The sequence below is a fragment of the Rhinichthys klamathensis genome, unplaced genomic scaffold, assembly GCF_029890125.1.
Source record: "Rhinichthys klamathensis goyatoka isolate OS25496 unplaced genomic scaffold, OSU_Roscu_1.1 h1tg000060l_1, whole genome shotgun sequence".
Taxonomy (NCBI): Eukaryota; Metazoa; Chordata; class Actinopteri; order Cypriniformes; family Leuciscidae; genus Rhinichthys; species Rhinichthys klamathensis.
This window is the reverse complement of record NW_026606605.1, coordinates 2,191,448-2,217,120: the sequence shown is the minus strand read 5'-3', so window position 1 is coordinate 2,217,120 and position 25,673 is coordinate 2,191,448. Positions and strand designations below refer to the sequence as shown.

General features: G+C 37.3%; 1 protein-coding gene across 10 annotated transcripts in view; it reads right to left on the bottom strand.

The window, feature by feature from the left end:
* The window catches only part of trioa (trio Rho guanine nucleotide exchange factor a), a 134,269-nt gene that overhangs the window by 56,258 nt on the left and 52,338 nt on the right, over positions 1-25,673 (bottom strand). For 9 of the 10 annotated variants that reach the window (XM_056249624.1, XM_056249626.1, XM_056249625.1 and 6 more), the window contains 5 exons: positions 19,084-19,158; positions 11,361-11,475; positions 8,631-8,823; positions 1,466-2,008; positions 311-433 (listed from right to left, as the gene is read on the bottom strand). In XM_056249624.1, coding sequence (XP_056105599.1) covers positions 311-433; positions 1,466-2,008; positions 8,631-8,823; positions 11,361-11,475; positions 19,084-19,158 — 1,049 coding nt within the window. Of the gene's footprint in view, positions 1-310; positions 434-1,465; positions 2,009-8,630; positions 8,824-9,052; positions 9,116-11,360; positions 11,476-19,083; positions 19,159-25,673 lie in introns of those variants that run through there. The other variant, XM_056249633.1, reaches the window with a different exon arrangement.

The following is a 25,673-nucleotide window of genomic DNA, read 5'->3' as shown; positions in this document are numbered from 1 at the left end:
TAGTGTAATAAATGATTGACGTGTCAATCTAAAATTCTCATTCCACTCATCGTCTGTGAAGTGCAAAGGAGAATGTTTTCCCAGAAGTCCTTGCTTTGGACTCTCATCCACAGACGCCTTGTTTTAGGCGCGGGAAGGGGCGATTTTTTTACGGCTTGATAAATATAAGCAGCACGGCACAAAGCTTCACGTGCTCTTCATCTCCTAATCAGGACCCTAAATTAAGCCTGCTTTTTAAAACCTGAGCCAACAGGGGAAACGCTGTAGATTTGTGGAGTGTGTGTGCATGTCAAATGATCAATCTTCTCACCATGCAGTTCATGGCAAAGTGGTTGTGCTGGGTCTGCAGCTCCATGGCGTGGGGGTGGTTGTTGCCGATCTCAGTGTATCCAGCCAGAAACAGCCCTTTGTTGTGCATGATCCAGTCAAACATCTGCAGAGATACAGCAATCACACACACATCAGGCACACATTTGACTAGAACATGGTTTAGTGTAAGTGCGTGTTTGTAATGTAAGATATCCCATCGGGTGCATATATGAACACGTGTATCGTTGTGTTCATACAGCTGAAATGGATAAAAATAGAAAATCATAAAAATGACCCATTTCTCAGGAGCAAAGAATAGCTGCTGGTTTCCTAGCAACATGCAAATCTTCCACCCACTATGAGAAACATTGATACGAATTAGTAAGAACTTCTGTAAATATGTGCACAGATCCAGATTAAAACACAGGGTTTGCCCCATCTAGGGAGCCTTGGCAAACCTGGAGTGGGCCTTTGAATATTGTGTTATTCAACGGGAGGCCGAGAGTCAAAAAAGTTGAGAACCACAACCACTGATTTAGAGGATATTCCACCACCGCCGGTTCGCTGAATGACAACATTTGTGTTACAATACCAATTGAGAAAATATTTTTCACTTCACCCAACCCTAAAATCAAATCAAATAAAAGGACCAAAAAAATATATATATATAAAAATATATTAGAACAAATATTTAAAATATATAATATAAAATAAATTCATAATAATAAACAAAATATTACATTTAAAATTTTAAATCTATAATAATGTAAAATAAATAAATTATAAATATAATAAAAAATAAAATGTTATTTTGTAAACGATGTAATTCCTGCGTTTGGATTTGTCTCTATATTAAAGGTTTGTCTCTTATATTTATGCATGTATCATGTGAAAGTCACACGGGCTAGAAACGTTATTAAGTGATGCTATCACGCTAATATAATGTTAATGTGTATAATTTATGTGTCTTTTTGTCTGATTGAATTTATGACTATTTGCCTTGCCCTATTCGTTTCCATTGTGAGTGCCTTACTTTAACTGAAAAAAGCTTTTTCTGAGAGATGACTGAAAACATCTCTCATGGTAATCATTATGGCATAAATATAGTAAAATATGCAAATAATACAATAAATGGGGGTGCATATGCGAATCTCACCTTTTCAGCATCCTGCTCGAACAGCCTGAGCTGGAAGCACTGGTCCAACTGCAGCTTGCGCACGTGCCAGGCCTGGTGCAGGTTCTGCCGGGTGCTGTGCAGTTTCTCCAGCAGGGCTGAGATGCGGGGCAGAAGGCCCTGGGTGTCAGCGTTGGGCTGCCCTTGCCCTTCCCTCTGCCCGGGTGGCACAGGCACAGTTCGGTTAGCGTAGCTCTCGCTGCTCTGAATCCTCTGCAGGAGCCTCTGGCCCTCGCTGTCCACCTCCTCCATGGGAGCCTTCATCACCCTCTTCTTCAGGGCCGCGTGCTCCTCGATCATGCGCCGGGCTCCCTCCAGGTCCTGCGGGAAGTCTTTGCGTGTGACCGTTTCTTGCATCTCCTCCAGGCGGGCGAGCAGGTGCCGAGCGTTGCCCGTGAAGTCTTCGAAGGCCACGCGGATCTCGATCCACTCTTCATGGTTGTAGTCCAGGCTGCCCTCGAAGTCGGGCGTCAACTGGGACGGGTCCACCACCTTTGATAAGCCCTCCAGGGAAACCATTGTGGTCTGAAGGGGGTGTGTGATGGAGGAATGAAAAGAACAGAAAATGGACATTAAGCGCAGAGAAAAAGGATTGGAGTGGAATATGAAAGTGAACCAATATGCACAATATGACTTCCTTATGCCCTAAATCCTATGTGAACGATGCAGCCGTTCCAGGCTCTGTTAATGACCAGCAAGGTGGAACAGCTATTTTTAACCGGGGGCATAAATCTAATTTCATACAGCCACTCCGGGACCGCCTGAGGTCCAAACTACCCAGAGACAGACAGACTCCCAGCATGAAGCCTGAGGGCGTCAGAAAAAGCGATATCAACAACACCACCAGCACTGAAGTAATACAAACCAGCAGCTCTGACCAACTGAAGAGCCTCGGGTAATATGTAGATCTGTGTACAAATGTATATGCATGCCATGTATACAAAATGTATATATGCAAAATCTTTCAAATAATAAACTTTGGCTTACACTATGCTCTGAGCATGCATCAGGAGTCTGGCAATAAATCTACATGGAACTTGAAACTGTGGCAAAACTCAAACACATCCCATCACAACATAATTGATGTTTAATATATATATAAAAAAAATTTGACCAATGAGATTTCGCAGTGGGTGGGGCTACCCAGCATAAACGCCCATTCACACCAAGAACTATAACACAAATTTTATTAGTAGAAATCATTCTCAAAGTGAATCCATTGATACGGTTCCTCTGTGTCGTTATCGTCCTTGATGTGTGAACACAACAGAAAAAAAAAACAATCTATAAAATGTCCTTCAGCATTTGCATAATATTTGATCAAATATGACTGCCCCCGTTTACTTTTATTTTGTTTTAAACATTTACACAATTAATTATACATTTTAGTACCTTAATTGTTTACATGATAAATTTGTTCTGTTTCCAAATATTTACATAGAGTTAAAAAAAGGTACTGTCTCTTTAAGAACAGCGGCGGTTCATCATGAGTCTCACTGTTGAGCGCATATAAATAATGGTATCTTTGCCATATCAATTTGTGTGAATATTAGTGAATTGTTTTTGATTCACAGTTGAGAACTGACAATAAAGAACAAAATATACTGTATATAAAAAAAGACATTTTCAATGAAAACAGAGGTGTGGATTTTATCATTAGACACAAATTAACCAAACCGAACCAACTGTGATTGACACAGAAAAGGTATAATTGCACACCTGCTATGAACATTTGCGCAGAAATAGGCTTGAGAAAGAGACTTGATGTGTTAATTAAGTATTATGTTATTGTGGCATTTATTATTAATTAGATATATCTAATTCTAGGTTTAGATTTATTAATAATTATTATTGTTTTTTTAATGTTGTCATTGTATTAGTTTTAAAAAATATTTCTATTTAGCTTTATTTCAGTTTTATTCATTTTACAACTTATTTTATTTCAGCTTTTTGCTAATTAACATGTTTTTTTAATTCATTTTAGATTTAGTTAACACGGATGCGAGTGCAACTGTGCATCCGTACACCAAGTAACACAATTAAGACCGACTCAACTCAAAAACATCCACTCTTCCATTTATCCATTTCTGATCATATTAGTCTGCTCTACCTAAGAGGACAAAAAAAATAGTGTGTTATTCTTTCTACAGATGAATAGATGGGAGAACAGAAAAAAAGAAAATCAAATGTGCGCGAGTAGGCTTCATCAAAGCCGTGAAAGAGGAGAGAGCGGAGGTGTGTGTCTCTTTTGTGAATTCAAGGTAAATGCAGTCTAAACCTATTGATCAATTCAAGTCCTGCTGTCACACAGGCATCGGCAGCCTTTCACACACACACACCAACACGAGCACGCAGCCCATTTGTCCATTAACCACAATGAGAATAATGCAAGTTATGGAGTGCATTTGCTTTTTTTGCCTTCTGCTCATATTTTGTTGTTGGGTAATTGTGAGAAATGTGGTATGTCATGAGCAGTGGGCGAGATGAGAGCTTGCAGCCGTTCCTATGACAAATTCCTTGACCCTGCCCACCAGAAACATCTCATCATGTGTTGTGCTCAACACTTGTTTGGACTTACATGGACCACCAGATGGCAGGGAGTGCTTCTGATCCTCCCAAAGAAATTCATGCACAATTTCTCAGTGTTGTGAGGTAAGAAAAGTGGTCAAAATGGGGCAGAAAGGGGCAATTGGGGAATTTATATGCGAGACCAACATGTTGACCTGTGATTGGATAAAGGATCTAAACGGCAGAAGAATATCTCACCTCCATTTAGCATGTAAATCAATGTTATTTTAGTATTATTTATATTATAGTATTTATTAATATTTTAAATTAGCTTTTATTTTTACATTTTCAGATTTCATATTAAAGTTTCAGTAATTGTAATTTTTATTAGTTTTAGTTATTTTTTTATTATTTTCCGTTTTAGTAATTTTAGTAAGAATGAATTACTCATTAGTAATTCATCTTATTTTATGATTAGTCTGTAAATCGAATGATTATTTTTACGATTAGTCGGTTAATCTATCGCTTACTTTTACGATTAGTCAGTTAATCTATCGCTTACTTTTACGATTAGTTGGTTAATCAATCCCTTACTTTTACGATTAGTCTGTTAATATATTGCTTACTTTTACGATTAGTTGGTTAATCAATCCCTTACTTTTACGATTAGTCTGTTAATATATTGCTTACTTTTACGATTAGTTGGTTAGTCTATTGCTTACTTTTGCGATTAGTCAGTTAATCTACCGCTTACTTTTACGATTAGTCGGTTAATCTATCGCTTACTTTTGCGATTAGTCGGTTAATCTATCACTTACTTTTGCGATTAGTTGGTTGATCTATCGCTTACTTTTACGATTAGTCTGTTAATGTATTGCTTACTTTTACGATTAGTTGGTTAGTCTATTGCTTACTTTTACGATTAGTTGGTTAGTCTATCGCTTACTTTTACGATTAGTTGGTTAGTCTATCGCTTACTTTTACCATTAGTCAGTTAATCTATGGCTTACTTTTACAATTAGTTGGTTAATCTATTGCTTACTTTTACGATTAGTCAGTTAATCTATCGCTTACTTTTACGCTTAGTTGGTTAGTCTATCGCTTACTTTTACGATTAGTCAGTTAATATATTGCTTACTTTTACGATTAGTTGGTTAGTCTATTGCTTCCTTTTACGATTAGTTGGTTAGTCTATCGCTTACTTTTACGATTAGTCAGTTAATATATTGCTTATTTTTACGATTAGTCAATCTATCGCTTACTTTTACGATTAGTTGGTTAGTCTATCGCTTACTTTTACGATTAGTCAGTTAATATATTGCTTGCTTTTACGATTAGTCAATCTATCGCTTACTTTTACGATTAGTTGGTTAGTCTGTCGCTTGCTTTTACGATTAGTCAGTTAATCTATTGCTTACTTTTACGATTAGTTGGTTAGTCTATCGCTTACTTTTACGATTAGTCAGTTAATTTATTGCTTACTTTTACGATTAGTCAGTTAATCTATCGCTTTTACGATTAGTTGGTTAGTCTATCGCTTACATTTACGATTAGTTGGTTAGTCTGTCGCTTACTTTTACGGTTAGTCAGTTAATCTATTGCTTACTTTTACGATTAGTTGGTTAGTCTATCGCTTACTTTTACGATTAGTTGGTTAGTCTGTCGCTTACTTTTGCGATTAGTCAGTTAATCTATTGCTTACTTTTACGATTAGTTGGTTAGTCTGTCGCTTACTTTTACGATTAGTCAGTTAATCTATTGCTTACTTTTACGATTAGTCGGTTAATCTATCGCTTTTACGATTAGTTGGTTAGTCTATCGCTTACTTTTACGATTAGTCAGTTAATCTATTGCTTACTTTTACAATTAGTTGGTTAGTCTATCGCTTACTTTTACGATTAGTCAGTTAATCTATTGCTTACTTTTACAATTAGTTGGTTAGTCTATCGCTTACTTTTACGATTAGTCAGTTAATCTATTGCTTACTTTTACAATTAGTTGGTTAGTCTATCGCTTACTTTTACGATTAGTCAGTTAATCTATTGCTTACTTTTACAATTAGTTGGTTAGTCTATCGCTTACTTTTACGATTAGTCAGTTAATCTATTGCTTACTTTTACAATTAGTTGGTTAGTCTATCGCTTACTTTTACGATTAGTCAGTTAATCTATTGCTTACTTTTACGATTAGTCAATCTATCGCTTACTTTTACGATTAGTTGGTTAGTCTATCGCTTACTTTTACGATTAGTTGGTTAGTCTGTCGCTTACTTTTACGATTAGTCAGTTAATCTATTGCTTACTTTTACGATTAGTTGGTTAGTCTATTGCTTACTTTTACGATTAGTCAGTTAATCTATCGCTTACTTTTACGCTTAGTTGGTTAGTCTATCGCTTACTATTACGATTAGTCAGTTAATCTATTGCTTACCTTTGCGATTAGTTGGTTAATGAATCTATCGCTTACTTTTACAGTTAGTCGGTTAACCTATGGATTACTTTTACTGTTAGTCAGTTAATCAATCAATTATTTTTATGATTTATCTATTTATTATTTTCAGATCAGTCAATTAATCCTTTAGTTAACCTAACAATAAATAATAATAGCAACTTCTGCCATTAATCTTTGAACGTTTTATACATTTACACTTTACAAACAAAAAAATCCCAACATAAAAAGAAATAAAGGCATCTATCAGTAATACAAATGTGATTTGACAGCATTTGCTTGCAGGTTTAAGTCTTGAAATATTTTGTATGAATATCTGTATGAACGAGCAATCGACAGCGCATTATTAAACAAATAGTCCAATCGAGGAGTGAGTTCATCGATCATTTTAAACAACCAACAACGACTTTAAAAGCTTTGTAACCGAGTGCGTTACGATTCATTTTCAAAGAGAGTTGGCAAATTTATCAACAACAAATCGCTTAGCCAACAACTCGTCAAAGCTGAGAAAAGTTTAACTTAATGCAAATGAGCAGCAAAGTGATGCGATGACTACCAAGAGAAGTGAAGATAGCCGAGCTTGTTCATTACATGAATTGTCCAATTTATTTTTGCCAAAGATCCCACTTGTTGTGATCATATTTTCAAGAGCAAAGCTACAACCAGCTGTGTGCATCATATTAATACCAATAGGCCATCCAGCAATAGGAATGGCCTTTGTCAACAAATAGCAAAGCGAGTGTCACACCGTGTCTATACTGGACACGAGCGGTGCGATGCGACAAAAGACAATCAGTGATGTTGTCTACACTGGATCCCGACAGTGAACTGATGCCTCGTCCTATTTATGATGCACTTCTTCAAGCACAAGCGATACTTCTCATAGAATGGACAAATGGATTTGCAACGGTTGCGTCCAGTGTAGACACGGTGTCAGTGTGAAAAGGCCTTTATGAATTCATATCATGTCAAAATGATTCTAACTACTTGTACTGGGAAGCCCTGACTTCTCCCATTAGACCATTGTGGCCTCGTGTAAAAACAGCCTAAATGTTAGTGGCTTCTATTGTTAAAGGTAATTATTTGGCTACAGCTATATTTCTGTTTGACACACCATTACATCCACTGTTACCTGGTACCCTTAATCTTTCATCAATATTTCACATGAGAAAACAGAGCAGAACTGAGGTAGAGAAGAATTAACTGTCATTCACATCACAGCCACACATGGATCTTTATGGTGTTATGAACGTTGCCATAGAAACAAAAATTTTCCGAGGACGTGACGTGACGCTCAAGTTAGAATCTTTTTTCATTTTTTTTTTTCAATTACGATAATTCCGGCATGACACGTAACTGCCAGTGATGATGTCACTGCAACATACTAGTCTAGATTACGATTGGTCTTTATCAAATAATAGCGTAATCATGTTTTATTCATGGAGGTTCGAGATACTAATTATCATTTGATTTAAAACATATTCTCTTGCACTGCAGCTGTGACATGAGCCATCATTTCTTTCCACATGTGCTGTCAGACTGAATGCACACACACACACACACACACACGCACAAAAGCTTCTCCTCCAACAAAAACAAACACCAATGCGCTCAAATAAAAACAAGACTGAAAAAGCCCACTCTGACGGCTCTGTGAACGAAAAAGTTGCACTAGCATAATGCAATCTAGACTCAATACATAACAAATGCAGAAAAACATGCCAAAAAAAGCATTTCTGCTGCAGCCACATTTACATTCACCCAGTCAACCCCCCCCCCCCACCACCACACACACACACACACACACAGAGAGAACATCAACACCCACACACTCCCACATCCACCTTCACGCGCTCACACCAACACAGATCGGATGTCACAGACAAACCCGCAGATTATTAATTAATAAGATGAAATGAAATGCAGCGGCGAGGCCGTTTCACCTGATATTACAGAAGATTGTGAGAATAATCTGCTATAATTGTATTCTGCAAACACTGAAATGCCTTTAATTCGTTCAAAAACACTAATAAACACCAACCGGGTTCACAGAACAACACGAATTTTAGTATATTAAAGCATGCAATAATTAAAACATGCAAAGAACGTGTGAATGTTGAACAGTGAGCTCTGACGGCGTCCACATCCAGCTTCGCCTCTCAACACAAGCTCACATCAAACGCTCCCGTACCTCAAACTCAAACTTGGAGCTGCCGAAGTTGGTCCTCTGTTTTTGCCAGAAGTTGTCTGGTTTGATGATGAGGGCGATGTGGATGCAGCAGGGAAACGATTCCTGCAGGATCTTCAGGAGAGGCTTGATGGAATCCCACTTGGAGCCACGCATGTCCACGATGACCGTGAAGCCATGTTTGCACACGTCCTCGCTGGATGATAGGGGGGAGAAAAGAGAGAAAGGGAGAACTATAAAACATGAGATTTAATCCTCTCTGCATTACAAAATCTATGGTACATCCTCCTCGCTAAGAAACGAACACAACCGCTGCATGAACAAAACTGCAGGAACTAAAAATAAAAGTGATTTCCCTTGAAAAATCAATGCACATTCAACAGAACGGACAGACTGGGGAGGGAGGGACGAATCGCAGAGCTTACCCATGAAACACAGCAGCAAAATATCTATCAAATGAGCAGGAAACATGCTGACGGAAGGCCTTTGGTATCTGTGTGACACAAGCCTACGCTGCTGCCCGCCTCAGTCCGTTCCTCTGAAACACCTTCAGTCAAACATCTGCCTGTCAGATCGCACCTGTGAAAGTGTCTAATCGAGGAGCTGTAGACGAACACACCGCCTTGTGCGACTGCGACACGGTTTTACACTCTCTCTCTTTCTCCCTCCCTCTTTTGCTCACTGGCTCGCTCGCCCGCCCATTTTTTCCCTGCACACTGACTCGCCTGCTCTCCATCTCTAAAGATGCGCGCCCCTCTCTCTCTCTCTCTTTATCATGATACATCTCTACCCATCTTTGTGTGCTTCTCTTTTTTATCTCTAGGGGATTTGCTTTGTAACTGTGGAGACCTCTCTCTCTGTGGTGTGAGTGTGTGGGTGCAGGGGACAGAGTTTGTGTGTGAGGATGATGAGGAGGAGGAAGAGCCGTTGGCAGTGGCTGAACTGCGGAAGGTTCTTGATCGAGCCCACGCTGCCTTTCCCACCAACCACTCTTTCCATCGCGCCCCCTCTTGCGTTTCTCTCATATCTAAATCTCTGTTTTCTATTCCCCTCCCTCCTGTTAGAAGTACCGAGCGACTAAATTCATTGCAGTATTACTTGCAGAGGAACATGATATATTAAAGATGTGATGATAAACCATTCAGCCATGCTGCTCTCTAAAACACATTCTGAAAAGTGGGGGTAAAACAGAAGCAAAAGCGCTATATGGGTTTAACAACTTTATTAAATCGGTCTGCTGATAACAACACAGGGGGATTGTGCCTTTTTGGTTTGTTTTTTGCTAAATTGTTATGAAAAGAAGTCTTTTTTACCGCATCTTAAAGGGATAGCTCACCCAGAAATTAAAATTCTGTCATCGTTTACTCACCCTCAAGTTGATCCAAACCTGAATAATGTTGACAGAATTGTAATTTTTGGGTGAACTATCCCTTTAAATAATTTCACCATTCATTTTGTGGTGGAAATGACATTTCGAACATGTTTGAAACACAATTCTACGGCTACACACACACACACAATTAAATCATATTTTCACAATTTAGCATAATTTGATTTTCAGCTTAAATGCACATTATGCAAAAATGCAAAGAAAAAAAGAATTAAGTGATACTGATATTTTCTGCACGCATCACATACCTCATATTTCATCTGCAGTGTGGTTACACCACTTAACTATTAAAACTTTTAAAGAATTGAAATAAACTTGAAATAATAGGGGAAAAAACAGGAAAAAGTAGGAAAATTTGAAATGTTGCCTTGGCATTTAACTGAAAACTAAAACTTAAAAATAAAATAAAACTAATTAAAACTAAGTAAAATGACAAAGGCATATAACAAAATTACTAAAAACAAACTAAAATTAAAATGATCCACTGACACTAATATCTGCTTGTAACAAAACATTAAACTTTAACACTACCTTTAACATGATACAATTTTATCAAGTGCAAAATTGTTGTTAGTAGTAGAAATGATCACACAAATTATATAAATCATTTTTCATACAATAATTATTTGAATGGTTTGAGTTTAACCTAGTATAAATAATTAGAAAAATAAATAATAAAAAGTAAATAATTTTTATGTTTTAATCGTTTTTTTATGTTTTTCAAAGTTTGAGTCTGGGACAAAAACAACAAAACAAAAATTGGAATGTGAAAAGTATCAAAAATTAATTATGAAGGCATGATAACAATTTTTAATGTGACTATCATATAACGAAAAAGTTCTGATATCTAAAATCTCTTCAAACACACACCAAGCCCTTAGAAAGCAAACTGCCCGCAGTAGAAGAAACCCTCCTGATGTCACAGTCCGCTCTCTGCAGCTGCACTGCACTGAGTACCAGAGTAACCGCCTCATGCTCAGACTAATGGATGCTAAAGGCACCGTAAACAAACATGTTTATAGAGCTCGACTGCTCGGCAGAGCCGTTTAGAGGAACTGAACTGAAGGGCGGACTTGGCCTGCCTCATTCAATTTTTATAAGCACAACAAAAGATCACACAGCATCCCTAGTTCACAGGTCAATTACAGATCAATGTGCTCGACGACGAGGGAAAGAACACATCGCAGCGTCGAGCAGCGGGACCGCTGGCACATTCACCGGATCTAATCTAGTTTCTTCTGTTCCTTTGAAGGAATGTGTTTGAACGGATAGTGACAGAACAAGCAGTCAACAAATGCCCAGCAGGTGCATCCTGGGAATGTGTCAAGCGAGCGTGTCAATACCTAGGGATCCCGGCGAGGTAGGCGATGAGTCTGCGGAGATCTTCGTGTCGTATTCGGTCGTGGTTAGTTCGTGATGGGAATGTTAAAACCGGACCTCCGCGCTTGTCTCTGCCACCTGGAGAAAAAAGAGAAAAAAAATGTAATCAGCTGAAAGTAGACTAAATAGGCTTTACTTTGAAAATGCTTCTCCTATCCCATATTCGAGTAGCCTGGATGCCAGCCCGAACCCCGCCCACAACATTTTTTGGTCGGGAAGTTCGGTCTGGACTCGATCCATTGAGGAGTAATTATGATCTGTTCAGAAATCGTCTGGCCAATCAAATTGCCAGGGCGGGCTTTACTATACGATGATGGACAGATGATCTGCAGTCACGTAATCATCACGTTTTATTGTCGAGATCTAATCCTAAACGGAGAACTTGTTCGTATATACATTTCACCTTTTCTATGAAAAATGCTTTTCATGTTTGCAAGTACTCCGAGAATACTTAAACGAATCTTTTTTCGAGTCATTGATTGAAAAAAGATTCGTTCATTTTGATGAACGAGTTCGAACAGGAGAGTTCGCAAGGCGAGCATTTGTGCCTATAAAACTTTAACTTTTTTATTTATTTTTGAAATGACCGATCGTTTCGCTAGATAAGACCCTTATTCATCGTCTGGTATCGTTTAAAGCCCTTTGAAGCTGAACTGTAACGGTCATTTAGACCTTGAACCGTTTGGCTACCATTGAAGTCCATTATATGGAGAAAAATACTGGAATGTTTTCATCAAAAACATTAATTTCTTTTCGACTGAAGAAAGAAAGACATGGACATCTTGGATGACATGGGGGTGAGTAAATTATCAGCAAAAGTTTTTTTTAAAGTGAACTAATCCTTTAAGGCCATTGCACACCGAGTCCGAAATTTCCGTATGCGTTTTTTCGTATTCGTGATTCGGTGGCTATGAATTGTCTAAACACCATTCAAACTGCTTGCTACGGATGTGCAAAACGCAGAAAATCGAACTCGATCCGATTTTTTTTATGATGGACGAAAGTTTCGGAGGCAGTGTTCAAGTGTGATGGACATAACGTGAGGTTGTATTTATTTTTTAACGTGCGAAAATTTCGGACTCGGTGTGCAAGGTCGTTTGGTCCACCAAATATTTATGAGTCGGTTGGTCGGAGGTCATTAACACAGCTGGTCCATGTGGTAATTATGTCCAGCAGAAAATGCAAATGTTCATCAACCTCATATATGGCTTATCATTTGAAACATGCAAGTACTAGCCTAATGTTAGCCACTTTAGCAGCTCGCTGTCATGTTAACCTAGATAGATGTTCATGCGGAGTGTGAAAGCGAAACTAGTACCACGCTTTACTGCATGACATGTTTAACTTAACGTGCATTTCTCCACTATACTGCAGAGATGAGAGTCAGTGTCGTCAAGTTCCTTTGCAGCGAACACTGAAAATACTGGTTTATAAATAAATTAAAACGTTCAGAGAGTCTCCTTTCTGTTTTTTTTCCAACACATTCAAAATCAATGCTTTTGCCCGTGTGCTGCAGTTTTATGCAGACCTTTTTTTTTTATACCACCCCTATATATTTAAGCAATTAAATCAATATCATATACATGCGACTAGTCGACTAATGGCTTAAATTAACTACTACTAGTCGATTAGATAAATCTTTGGTCGGGAACGGCCCTACCATATTCCCAATGTCAAAACCTGTGCATCCAAATCAAACACCTATTATGATTAATATATGGGTAATACTAATATATGATTTGAATCAGCCTTTGTTATTATACATCTTCATTAGACTATAGTCAAAGACGACCCCTTGCCTTAGGAATCAACATATGGCACAAACAAAAACTAGTCTAAAAGGGCAGGAAGCACAGTCCATTCAATATGCTGCAAACAGCCTCTTTTTTCATGCCAAATTAGTCTATTCTGACTAAAGTCTATTGTCTGTAAAAGATAAAAGAGCATGAATGAAAAACAGTGAAGCTGTGAAGTGCAGCACATTGCTGGACAGGAGAGTCGGATTCAAAACCGTCTCGTTCCTGCGATAATCTCATTACCGGTAAATCAAGTCAATGTTCTTCAGCACAGTGTGTTCAGAGAATACTGAACGACAGCGTAGATCGTTTTTAGGAGTAACTGTGAGACAATTCAAGATGAGACTCTGGTAAATGATTTGTTATGCTAACTTATGAGCTCTGTAAAGCTTTCTGAATGACTCAGCTCCCGTTCACTTTTTAGACGCTTGTAATGAGTATCACTGAAATAACTTTTTTGAGCCTGGGAAAAATCTGTAGTTTGTAAGTGTGCTGAGGAAAAATGGAGTGTATAAATCAAAATTTAAGTTCAGTAATACTCAGTAAGTACTCATTTTATCCAAATGAGTCAAGCAAGAATGGGTCAGGATGGTCAAATCATTCAACAACCAAATAGTTGATTAGTAAGGCTGAGTAGTTTACCTAGAGTCGTTTTTCTAATTGTTGTTTTAGTTGTATTTGCATGCATCTAAAAATGTACCCTTTTTAAAGTGACAGTTGTCCCAATAAATAAATTGTGTCATCATTTAATAACCCAAATTTTTTTCTTATGTGGAAAACGAGAAGATTTTGAAGAAATGTTTCAACTGTTTTTGACCATACAATCAAAGTCAATGGGGCCTAAGGGTGCATTCACACTTGCAGTTCATAGTCCTGGTTTGCTTAGCATTCACACTCTCATTTTTAACCCCTTAACTGTCACCGTATACGGGACGCCTAACTTTACTTCGCTATTACTATTAAATCCTAATCTAATTATGACAAACTATATATGGTTGGAAAGGTCTAAGACTGCAAAATAGATATTTGACTGCTGTTTTTTGCTACAAATTATGTAGGAAGAGTAACCGATGAATTTTTGACAAGAGTGCACCTCAAAAAAATCTGCGTCATAACAGGAGTTCTGACCTTTGTCACAAAAAGTTGACGCACACACCTTTAATAATTGAAACTTTGGTTTTCATGCTAAAAGTTCATAATAAAACATATAATCTAGTATTTAAAAAAAAAAATTATAATATAATATTATCCTCTAAAAAGTATAATATATATATTTTCCTCTACAATATAATATCTTTTTTATCGCCTTTTTTTATTACATCACATATTTTAGTAGTTATCATAAATTAGGTATCATTTGAAAGCTTACAAACTCAGAATTCATCCTGTGAAAACCGTTTTGAAATTGAATGTTGCGTTACCATAGAAACGGTACTCTAAATTATTTTATCAATTATTACCTCCCCTTTTGGGCATCATTATATTTCATAATTTATGATCAAAACCTTTTCTAATCCTGACAAAACACATATTTTTAGAAAGGTCTAAGTCTCAACGTTCCAAATTTTGTGACAGAAATTTATTAATTTGTTAAGGCAGAATGTATACAACTAAATTCAATGGAATGTATGTAACCCGGTGGCTATTTTTGGTACTACGCCTAAACAAAATCTCATGGGAACTTCAATTTTTGTGATATCAACTTCAAATTTGGAACACAACTTGGTTAGATATATGGCTTTGATTTTATAGTAATTTTATAGTAAAAAATATTTTGTAAAAACACTTTTGAAGTGTTTTCACTTCAGCAATAATCTGCTGAGTGTTTCCTTTTAAACAGGACCAAACTTAGGTCTATATTCCAAAGCATTCTTGAATTACAACCATTTAAGTTTGAATAGTGCATTTTAACCCGCATTCTCAAAAAGGGGGGTGACAGCGAAGGGGTTAACACCGAACCTAAAGATACAAAAAAAAAAAAAGACGGCTTTTATGACATATTTTGCGACAGAATAGACACTGTGCTAAACGCGCTAGTCGTATGTGTGTGCATTAGGGGTAACTGTCACGGTTCAGTGCAGTCAAACGACGAATACAGTCAGTCATAGCCGATCCACACTCCAATCCAGAAGGGGGCGCACTCGGTAATGCAACGCTGTTTGCTAACTGCCAAAACAGGAAAAAGAGCAGAAGAAACAACGATCTATGCACCAACCCAAAACAAGAGTTCAGATGGCACGCAAGAGCTGTCCTTTTTAGGGTTGCATCTTGCGATATCATTTCCTGTTTTTGGTTCGTTATGATGTCTTTGGTCCACGTTGTGTTCATTTTTCATTTGAACGGCACTAGAGTTCGTTTGGAGGCGGACCGAGATCTTTTCAGGGGTCCTGTTCCACCTGTTTGGTGGCACCAGGGTTCGGATGGCAGCGTTCACACTTATTCAAATGAACCGCACTTATTCAAACAGAGCAATCGCACCAGGGTTCGTTTTAATCTAACCAAACCTGCCATGTGCTAACACCCTAAAACAGCATTGGAATTCGCCTTTGGCTAGGCCCCGCCCCCCTTAGTTACTGTTGCTACGTCCGACAAACAAACTTCATCTGGGCTCTGGTATCAACATGGCTTATGCTGTGACAGCTCTTCCTGCTGAAATTTTATCAAACTTTTATAAAGCAGCAAATAAAGTGTCCGATAGAAGTAGTCAAAAGGGGCTGCGATATACGTTTGAAGGCATACGTTCATGACATACAGGTGAAACGCAAGGAACAACAAGGCATCCAAAATAGAGGCAATGCATACCGGTCACAGTCAAAAAATGAACCACCGCATATCGTACTAATCGAGACGGAGGCTGGGACTAACAATATCAAGGAGCAACACTGTTCATGCAAAGCTGGGTAGGTCTCTATTCACTTCTATAATCGTTATTACAAAGCAAACGGACTACGCGAGTATAACGTTGTATTTATTAGCAGCGTGTGCTAGACGACACTTTTAGTTGTCAGGATTTGACTTCGGTTTTGGGAAGGGAAAAAAACGCACACCCCCCTCCAACCTCTCTGGGAAACGCGTATCTGTGTTACAAATGCCCCAGGCACAACGTTTAACCATATTTTTGATAAAACTACGACGGTAATAGCCTGCCGAGACCAAAAATATGAGACGGCTGTGTTAAAGTCAATGGAGCGCTGTGAAAAAGTGTCGGACCTCTGTGGGAGCTCGTTCTTGGCTGCGCTGTGATTGGTCAATCTACATTCTAGGGTGTGGCTTAGCCAAAGGCGAATTTGGACCCCATTGACTTTAATTGCATGGACAAAAACAGACATTCTTCAAAATATCTTCTTTTATGTTCCACAAAAGAAATCCATACAGGTTTTGAACGATGAAGGTGGGTAAATTAACCCTTTAAAGCATACAGCTGTCAAACACCATCTTGTAACAAAACCATCAAATTTCAAGACCATTTCAGTCAGAGTTCAAATGGGCAATGTGAGGACTATGACGTTGTGCACAATAAAAGATATACCATGCGTCCTGGCATTAGCAACATGGCTCAATATCTCAAATGATAATGCTAATTGCTGGGTCGAGCTCCTATTACTTTAAAAAACAATAGTGCGACCAACAGTAAAACTAATGCAGACCTTCAAATATACATCTGACTGCTAACTTTAACCAATACTTGTACAAATAACAATTCCTTGAACCACCAAGTTCATTAGCATTGAGAACTGACTAATCAATGCATTCCTCCCACTGATCCTCCTCTTCTGTTCATACAGGTTATGTTACTAAGCCAAAACACTTTGACTCCAGCAACAAACTCACAGAAGGGCTGGGATATCCATGAGGATTTTCTCCTGCAAATGTGCTGAATCTCACTAATAGAATGCGTTTGTAATAGGATAATCCATCTTATCCTCTGACGTTAAGGGAATATAAATAAATAAAATGCACATGACTGCATGCTTATGCAGAAATCATTGGGCGTTCACATTTAGAGCTCTGCAGGTTCACTTCTTCTGCCCTGTTTGTTATTTTGCGCTTGTTGTTGTATCATGGGACATGTGCATGACAGAAACTCATCCCTATGTTTCTGAGTCATTTCAGGGCCGGTCTGTTGGTCGTACGACTACAAGAGCCAAACAGAAGTTCAGAGAGTGAGTGAGAAGGAGAGTTCAGTCTAAATAAAAAAAATGGCCTGTGACAATGACACATACACTAAAAATATTGTGGGAAGTTACAGTAATATCCAGTAAAAGTTATTTTGGGGTGAAGACATGGCGGATGGATGGATGGATGGATGGATGGATGGATGGATGGATGGATGGATGGATGGATGGATGGATGGATGGATGGATGGATGGATGGATGGATGGATGGATGGATGGATGGATGGATGGATGGATGGATGGATGGATGGATGGATGGATGGATGGATGGATGGATGGATGGATGGATGGATGGATGGATGGATGGATGGATGGATGATTGGAATGGAATTGGATGGATGGATGGATGTGTATAGTGCTGTCAAACGATTAAAATATTTAATCGCGATTAATCGCATTAATGTCATAGTTAACTCACGATTAATCTCAATTAATCGCACATTTTTATCTATTCTAAATGTCTCTTGATTTATTTTTGTCCCATTATTTCTTCTCATTTCAATGCTCTTATCAACATGGAAAAGTGGATCTTTGTGCAAATGTTTTTCATTGAAAACAACATTGGCATATACTGTGTTCAATTTCAACTAACATTCTCACTTGGAGCATATAATCTCTCACACAATGTAACACTGTCCATCAATAAAAGGGTGAAAGAAATACTGACGAGGTCCTGACCTGATATTGACGAGGGGTCGGAGAATTCGCATCAGCTGTGTGTGTGTGTGTGCGTGTGTGTGTGTGTGTGTGTGCATCAAGTGGTATTTCAGACTGGACGTGCTGCGATGATGATAGCTCAGTTCACAACGACAAAACACACAGATCACTTTGGTCTTGTCAATGGAACCATTTGGCAACTTTTTAAACGTAAACTTTCCATTCAGAATCTTACTGGCATCCATTTCGGCGTCTCGCGCTCGTCATCCACTCAAAACGTAACGTTAACCTACTATTTGGCCGGCTCGCAAGCCCAAACGAGTGTGTGCGGCGTGCCAGTTGTTTTGTTTCCGGTCTAGCTAGATCCGCTTGCGCTTTGGTCGACGAAGCAACAAAACGTCCTCGCGCGGCGCAAGCCATTGGAATGAATGGGATTCATAGTGCAGCGCCACACATGCCGCGTCCTGTTGCAAAAGCATGTGGAAAAAAACTGCAAAGTTTGCTAGGCCAAAAAGACCGTTAATCGCGCGATAAAAAAATGAACGCCGTTAAAATGGGTTTGCGTTTAACTGACAGCCCTAGTATATATATATATATATATATATATATTTTAAGCTAATTCAAAAAATATTTTAAAAGTATATGCAGCCAATCTGAGTCGGATCCGGTTCAGGTCATTTCCTGATAGGAAGCCTGTTTTCGCCTCAGAAAAAAAAAATGTGGAAAAATAAGATGATAGTTACACCTTCATTTCTCACAATTGCAGCTCTATTCATCACAATCTGACTTTATATCTCAAAGTTTTTCATTTTTATTCTCCTGTTAGAACATTCCTGTGTACATGTAATGAGTATTTTTTAGATTAAACTAGGATGCATGATTTTTCTTGCTATCCTCCACTAGAAGTATTGAAGATGCACGCTCATGTCGATCGCATGTACAGAACATCTTTCTGAGAAAGTGTGTTATGACCCTGACCCCTAAACAATATAAAAGACATTTCTGAATGAAAACACAATAGTTATAGCAATATAACAGCACTCAAATCATCAACACACCTGACAAGAAGGCCACTTTTTCTTTTAGGATGGGCAACACTTCCATCGCCTTCATCTCTTCGTTCCTGCGAAATCCTGAAAAACAAAACAACGGATCTCAGTTTAGAGTCACACCTGCAAGAATATCATCATCAGAACTGTGGCCTAACAGTTTTAATACGGTCCAGCTCTGATACGTTGAGTTATAGCGCTCAAAGGGGAAATTAACAGTTCGAGTCTGGTCCATTAAAGTCCCTTGAATATATATTTTACATTCTGAATGTAAAGACAGTCCACACAGATAATCGTTGCTCTTCTGTTCTTTGCATGAGCAGAAACCGCCTCGAGCGCTGGACATCATTCAAGCGCTTCGCATGAGATCATCAGCAACCTGGATGAAGCATCACTTCTGTTCGTTTGTTTTCATGATTCACAGGTTTGAGTTGACTAGGTTTGCTGAAGCGGTGCCAAAGTTGAGTTAGTCATGCAGAGCCAGCAGACTTTCAGAGTGCCTAGGCTCACAACCACGAAAACGTAACAAACCAAACCGTAAAATCGGATATACACTATCGGTCAAAAGTTTGGAAACATTAAGGTTTTTTAAAAGTAGTCTCTAAATGTCACCAAGGCTGCATTTATTTGATCCAAAATACAGTTAAAACAGTAATACTGTGAAATATTACAATTTCAATTAACTGGTTTCTGTTGTAATACATTTTAAATATCTTATTGTAATATATTTGTAATTATTGAAAATAAATATTATTGAAATAAAATAGGTACTAAAATTACTAAACCGAAATAAATAAAAAGTATTTTCAAAAAATAAGAACTAAAACTGAAAAAAATATAAATTAAGGCTAAATAATGTCTAAGTACTAAAATTGAAGTACTAAAATGACAAACTAAAATAAATATAAAGCTAAATAAAAAAATATATATATAAAAAAAAAAACATGACAAAAGTGAAACAAATTAAAGTGAAAACTGAAAATATAAAAAATAAACTTTTTTTTTTTTACAGATACTTAAACAGTATACTATAACAGTATAAAATTAATAAGTACTAAAATTACTAAACCTGAAATAAAAAATTCAGGCTAAATAGAAATATATATATATATATATATATATATATATATATATATATATATATATATATATATATATATATTTATAAAAGATGGGAAATAACTTCAGAAATAATGGCTAGGTTGCCAACTGAAATAAGATAAATTAAATCTAAATAGAAAAAACATCACATAAAAAAACTAGCCTATATAAATGTCAATACAAAATCTGGTATTAGTTCCTGATCTTCTAGGATGCATTTCAGAGCAGGACAGATGCAAGACTCGAGTACGGGACAACACTCGCGAGTAAAGCATCATGGATACGGACGCTTGAGTTGAGACACGCTGTCTTTAATTCCACTCCTACTATCTCTCCATCCCAGGGCTGCTAATTGAGCATGAAATGTGGTGTAAGGAGCCGATCCCTCCCTCCCACACACACACACACACACACACACACACACACCACACAGCTGAGACAGAGGGATGATGTCATTTATCCACTTTCCTGGGATGTTTCCCTGTGGTGTCTCAGCGCCGCTCTCTGTACAAAAGAACACCTTTCTCTCTGTCACTCTCTATCTCTCTTCTTCTATACATCCCACTGAAGGTTTGTTTTTCCACCACTGCTACCGAGACCATGTGATCTAAGGAAAACATGGAGCCTTCTGCGGACTACTTGCTGTACAGTTTTGAAGAATTTCTTTAAATTGCTGTATGTTATCAATTATTCATATGGCTGGCAGGAGTTATTTATAGCAGAATTTCCGAGCCGCTCACAGTCGTGAATGTACAACAATCTTTTTTAAAGCCTGGTCCGAACACAAAACTATCATATGGTTTCAGAAGTGTTGCAATGCAATGCAATTCAGGAGTGTTTTGTCCTGTGAAGCCTGACAGCCCCTGTCCCCGTCCGTTTCACTCACTAGTGTTCCAAATATTATAATATTACAGTTATTATTCATGATATTACAAATTATATATATGAAATATTATGTAATTTCTTATAATTAGATATAGAATTAAACTGTAGTAATAAATACAACATAAAATAAGTATAATTCAAGTTTTTTTTTTTTTAAATAACAAAGATTATTAGACTTTTAATGTTTTATTCATATTATTCATGATAATACAATTATTTATAGAAAATATGTAATTGATTAATATTAATTTAATTCATGATATTACAAATTGTGTATATATATAATTTGTTGTAATTAGTTATATAATTTAACAAAGGTTAACTTTAGTAATAAATACAACAATAATTAAAAAACATTAATAACAATGCTTATAAAATCATTATAATATAAATATGTATTTTTTGTAATAATTTTATTTTAATATATTTACAAAATAATAAAGAATATTAAACAATGTTGCATTTATATTATTCATGATAACAAAGTATTTATATATTAAATGTTATTGATATATTATATTAATTATTACATTATTAATTTGTTATAATTAGATATATCATTTAACAAATGGTATCTTGAGTCAAACTACAACACACACAAAAAATATTTAAAAAACGACATTATAATATTAATATAATAATAATTTATTTTAATATATGTAGTTTTTATTTATTTATTATTATTAGACTTTTAATTATAATTTTTAAATGCTCCAAGACTGGAATTGGAAAAATTGCAGTATATTTGAGAGAAACACAAGGCGATTCTGATCTGTGTTTTCCAGCGCTGTGAGTAATGGTTAAATGTGGAGGCTGGGAGTATTCCAGACAGCGCTGCTGGTCAGACGGGCTCAGATTCAGTAACAGCTCGGCTTTAGAGAAAGAGACGAGGGTTTCGGTTCTCCGCCGTGTCCCTGTGTGTGTTTATATGCATGAGTGTGTGAGGAACAGTCCCACACTCCTCCCTCAGGCTCTGAGAGAGACGGGCCGCGGTGTGCTGGGGCAGATGAGGTTCTCACTTCTGCAGCTGGATGATGTAAGTGTGTGTGTGTGTGTGTGTGTGTGTGTGTGTGTGTGTGTGTGTGTGTGTGTGTGTGTGTGTGTGTGTGTGTGTGACTGCAGTCGAAAAGGAGAGGGTGAAGCACATTTAATAACGGCTCACAATATAAATCCAATGACTCTGAAGTTAGAGTCAACCCGAAAACACAGATGCGCTTCTGTTATAGTCCATAGAAATAAAGACATACACGCAGATGTACTATAGTTTGATAAATGAAACTTGTATCATATGTTCATAACCCAAGTCTAAAACCCTGGCCTATATCTTTTGAATTTTTAGAATAAAGATATGATTTTATGATAATAATAACAACAACAACACCACATTTTTATTAACTATAACTCATATTCTAAAACCCTATACCCGGGACTCAACGCTAAGGATTTTAGTCGGGCCACTGGTTGAAATTTACAATAATAATAATACGTTGTTATTAATCATAACCCAAATTATACATTTTGTTTTGTTTTTAATACAAATATTATTTTATTCAATAATAATATTAATAGTAATACAAACTTACTTTTTTATTTTATTAACTGTTTGTTTTTTCAATTGAGGCCTCTCCTGGATGTGTCGGGTTTAAATAGCTTCAAGCTGACACACTCAAGGAAACAACCCGCAATCTAATCATTCTGGGGGTTTCTGCAAGGCTTATAATTTCCTTTCTCACATATAGATTTTACATTCATCTACTCGTTTCCTCACCAATGAGCGAAGACAAAGAAATGACCTCCATCTCACATCTGAAGGGGCTCGTAAGGAGATTCCCAACATATTCTCTCACCCGTCCTTCAAGCTTTGCATGCTGGGTAACAGGATATCTCACTGACATCCAAAACACATCATTTCAGCGTCCAGACCACAGAAATACAACAAACCACTTCAACAAATAGAGACATTACGCTTGGAGAAAATCAGACGGCTATTCTTTTCCCAGAGCTGGAGGAGCTCTGAATGTGGTTGGGAATTCACAGTCCGTGGAAAAAGAACTGAGGAAAAAATGAACATGAGCCGATTTAGAAGAGAAACTTCAAAAGTCCACCGTACACTGAGGAACTGTTCTTTAGTGACAGGAAGGTGAAACGTGGGTGAGTTTTAAACCAAACAGTTAAAAAGGAGGAAGAATGTGCCATGAAATCCATCTGTATCAGCGCATCAGTTCCTCTAACCTTGGCGATTATTTTTCATGGCTTATCAGGTATCAGAAAGAGAACACTAATAATCGAGAACACGCATAAATAATCCAGCTCCAGCAGTACTTTCTCTGTCCTTTTGTGACAAAAATAAACATAAGGAGAGTTGCCACTAGGAGAGCAGCGGGTGGCAACTGCATAGCAGAGAGGCGCAAAACCACTTTTGGCCAGTCAAGTTTTTCAGTGATAGCGACCCATTTTTGGAATGATTTACCAACAGAAATAAAAACAGAAACTGACCTGGAAACATTTAATAGAAAGGTGAAACACTGGCTGAAAGAAAATCAAAAATGTGGACATTGAGTCATTTTTTGTCTGTGCTGGATGTGATGTGTTGTTTAGTGTAATGTGGTCGGGATTGTGTAAAATGTCAATGTTAGTGTTTATAATGTATTTTTATGCCTGATTGTAGTGATGGGGACGAGACCGCCTATGCCGAGTCCGAGTCAAGACCGAGTCTTTGAAGGGTCGAGTCCAAGTCGAGACCGAGTCCGTTGGTTTTCAAATACAGTCAAGACTGAGTCTTTGAGGAAGCAAGTCCGAGTCGAGATTTTGTCTCGACATGTCAGTTTTGATATTCATGATTTAATATCACCCCAGTTAATAATCAACAGTTAGGCCTACAGACTAAGCTAGATTGGGAATTGTTTAGAGGAGCAGTCTTAACTAGTGATGGGGACGAGACCGCCTGTGCCGAGTCCGAGTCAAGACCGAGTCTTTGAAGGAACAAGTCCAAGACGAGTCCGAGAAAGCAGAAATCGGTCTTGAGACCAGTACTACATCACTACCTGATTGTGTAATCTACACTATGTTTTAGTATATGTTTTTAGAAAGGCCTGACCAGGGACTGGGGTTGCAAATTAGCCTACTGGCTAGAAACCTTTTATGCAACACATTTACACATTTTGTTATGGCTTTGTCTATGATAATTATGTATGTAATAATGTGCGCTGCATTGTCCCTGACAAATAAACGAATACAAAAAAAAAAAAAAACAGACAGCAGAAAGTAGCCTCGCTGTTTCCAGGTAATAGGTTGCTGATCTTCCCGATACTGAAGAAGCAATGGCTCGAGATAACACAATAACTACAGACTTCAGACACTGGCATTGCTTCACATATACCAGCAACCGTTTTCATACATCCAAACAGTAGAGCTCCAGATCGCTGGTAGATGGCAGCAGAGCGGACACACGGACCAACACTACTGTGGAGAGAGAAGAAGCGAACAACAGAGACCATGTAATAGATGTAGAGTAGACAGAGACAGAGTTATGAAATGAAAGCAAGAAGAAAGTATGAAAAAAGCAAGAAAGAGGATCATATATGACTTGTAAAGTATTTATACATCAAGATATTATTTATTTGTACTGCTTTTTCATTTTTATTTTTATATATACAGCTTGGGGTCAGTAAGATTTTTTTAATCAGTACTTTTATTTAGCAAGGATTTATTAAACTGATCAACAGTGACAAAAAAAATCTTTTTCAAATAAATGCTGCTCTTTTGAACTTTCTATTCATCAAAGAATCTTGTAAAATGTATCAGTTACCAGTCTGTGTCTACAGTCTTGTATGATTATATTTATGAGACGAGGACACATGGACAACACAATGTTAAAATGTTCAGTGGGAAACTGACTTTGCACTGACTTTCTGAATAGGGTCGTGCAATTTAAAGAAGTCGTGGCGAATTCGGTTGTTGTATTGGTCACCAAATAAAGTGCCCCTATTATTTCTTATTTTGTTTTGGAGACTCCTACAATAGGTTTACATGCACCTGAAGTCAAAAAACACTTACATTTTCTCTCACATTTTATCGACACGAACCAAACTCCTCCAGTCTCAAATACAACTACAGGGTTTGAGGGCGAGTCAAAGTCATTCGCGGGCAGCCAGTGAAGACCATAGGCTGGCATAATGCAAATTTGTTATGTTGTTACCCAGGTTTGTAACAGGAAGTGAGGCTGGAATTGCTTACGACTTGTTTCGGCAGTTCGGAATCAATTCTTTATTTAGGAGACACTTTATTACTAACTTAATTTATAACTAACTTTATTTGTCGTTCACTTTGATCTTTAAAACTTTGCAGCTACCATTGAAAGTTTGAGGTTGGTTTGTGATCTTTTTGAAAGACGTCTTATATGCTCACAAAGACTGCATTTATTTAATCAAAATACAGTAAAAAATAATACAGTAATATTTCAAAATGTTATTACAATTGAAAACAATTGTTTTCTATTTTAATATATTTTAAAATGAAATTAATTCCTGTGATCAAAGCTGGATTTTCAGCATCATTACTCCAGTCTTCAGTGTCACATGATCCTTCAGAAATCATTCTAATTAGGGCTGGGA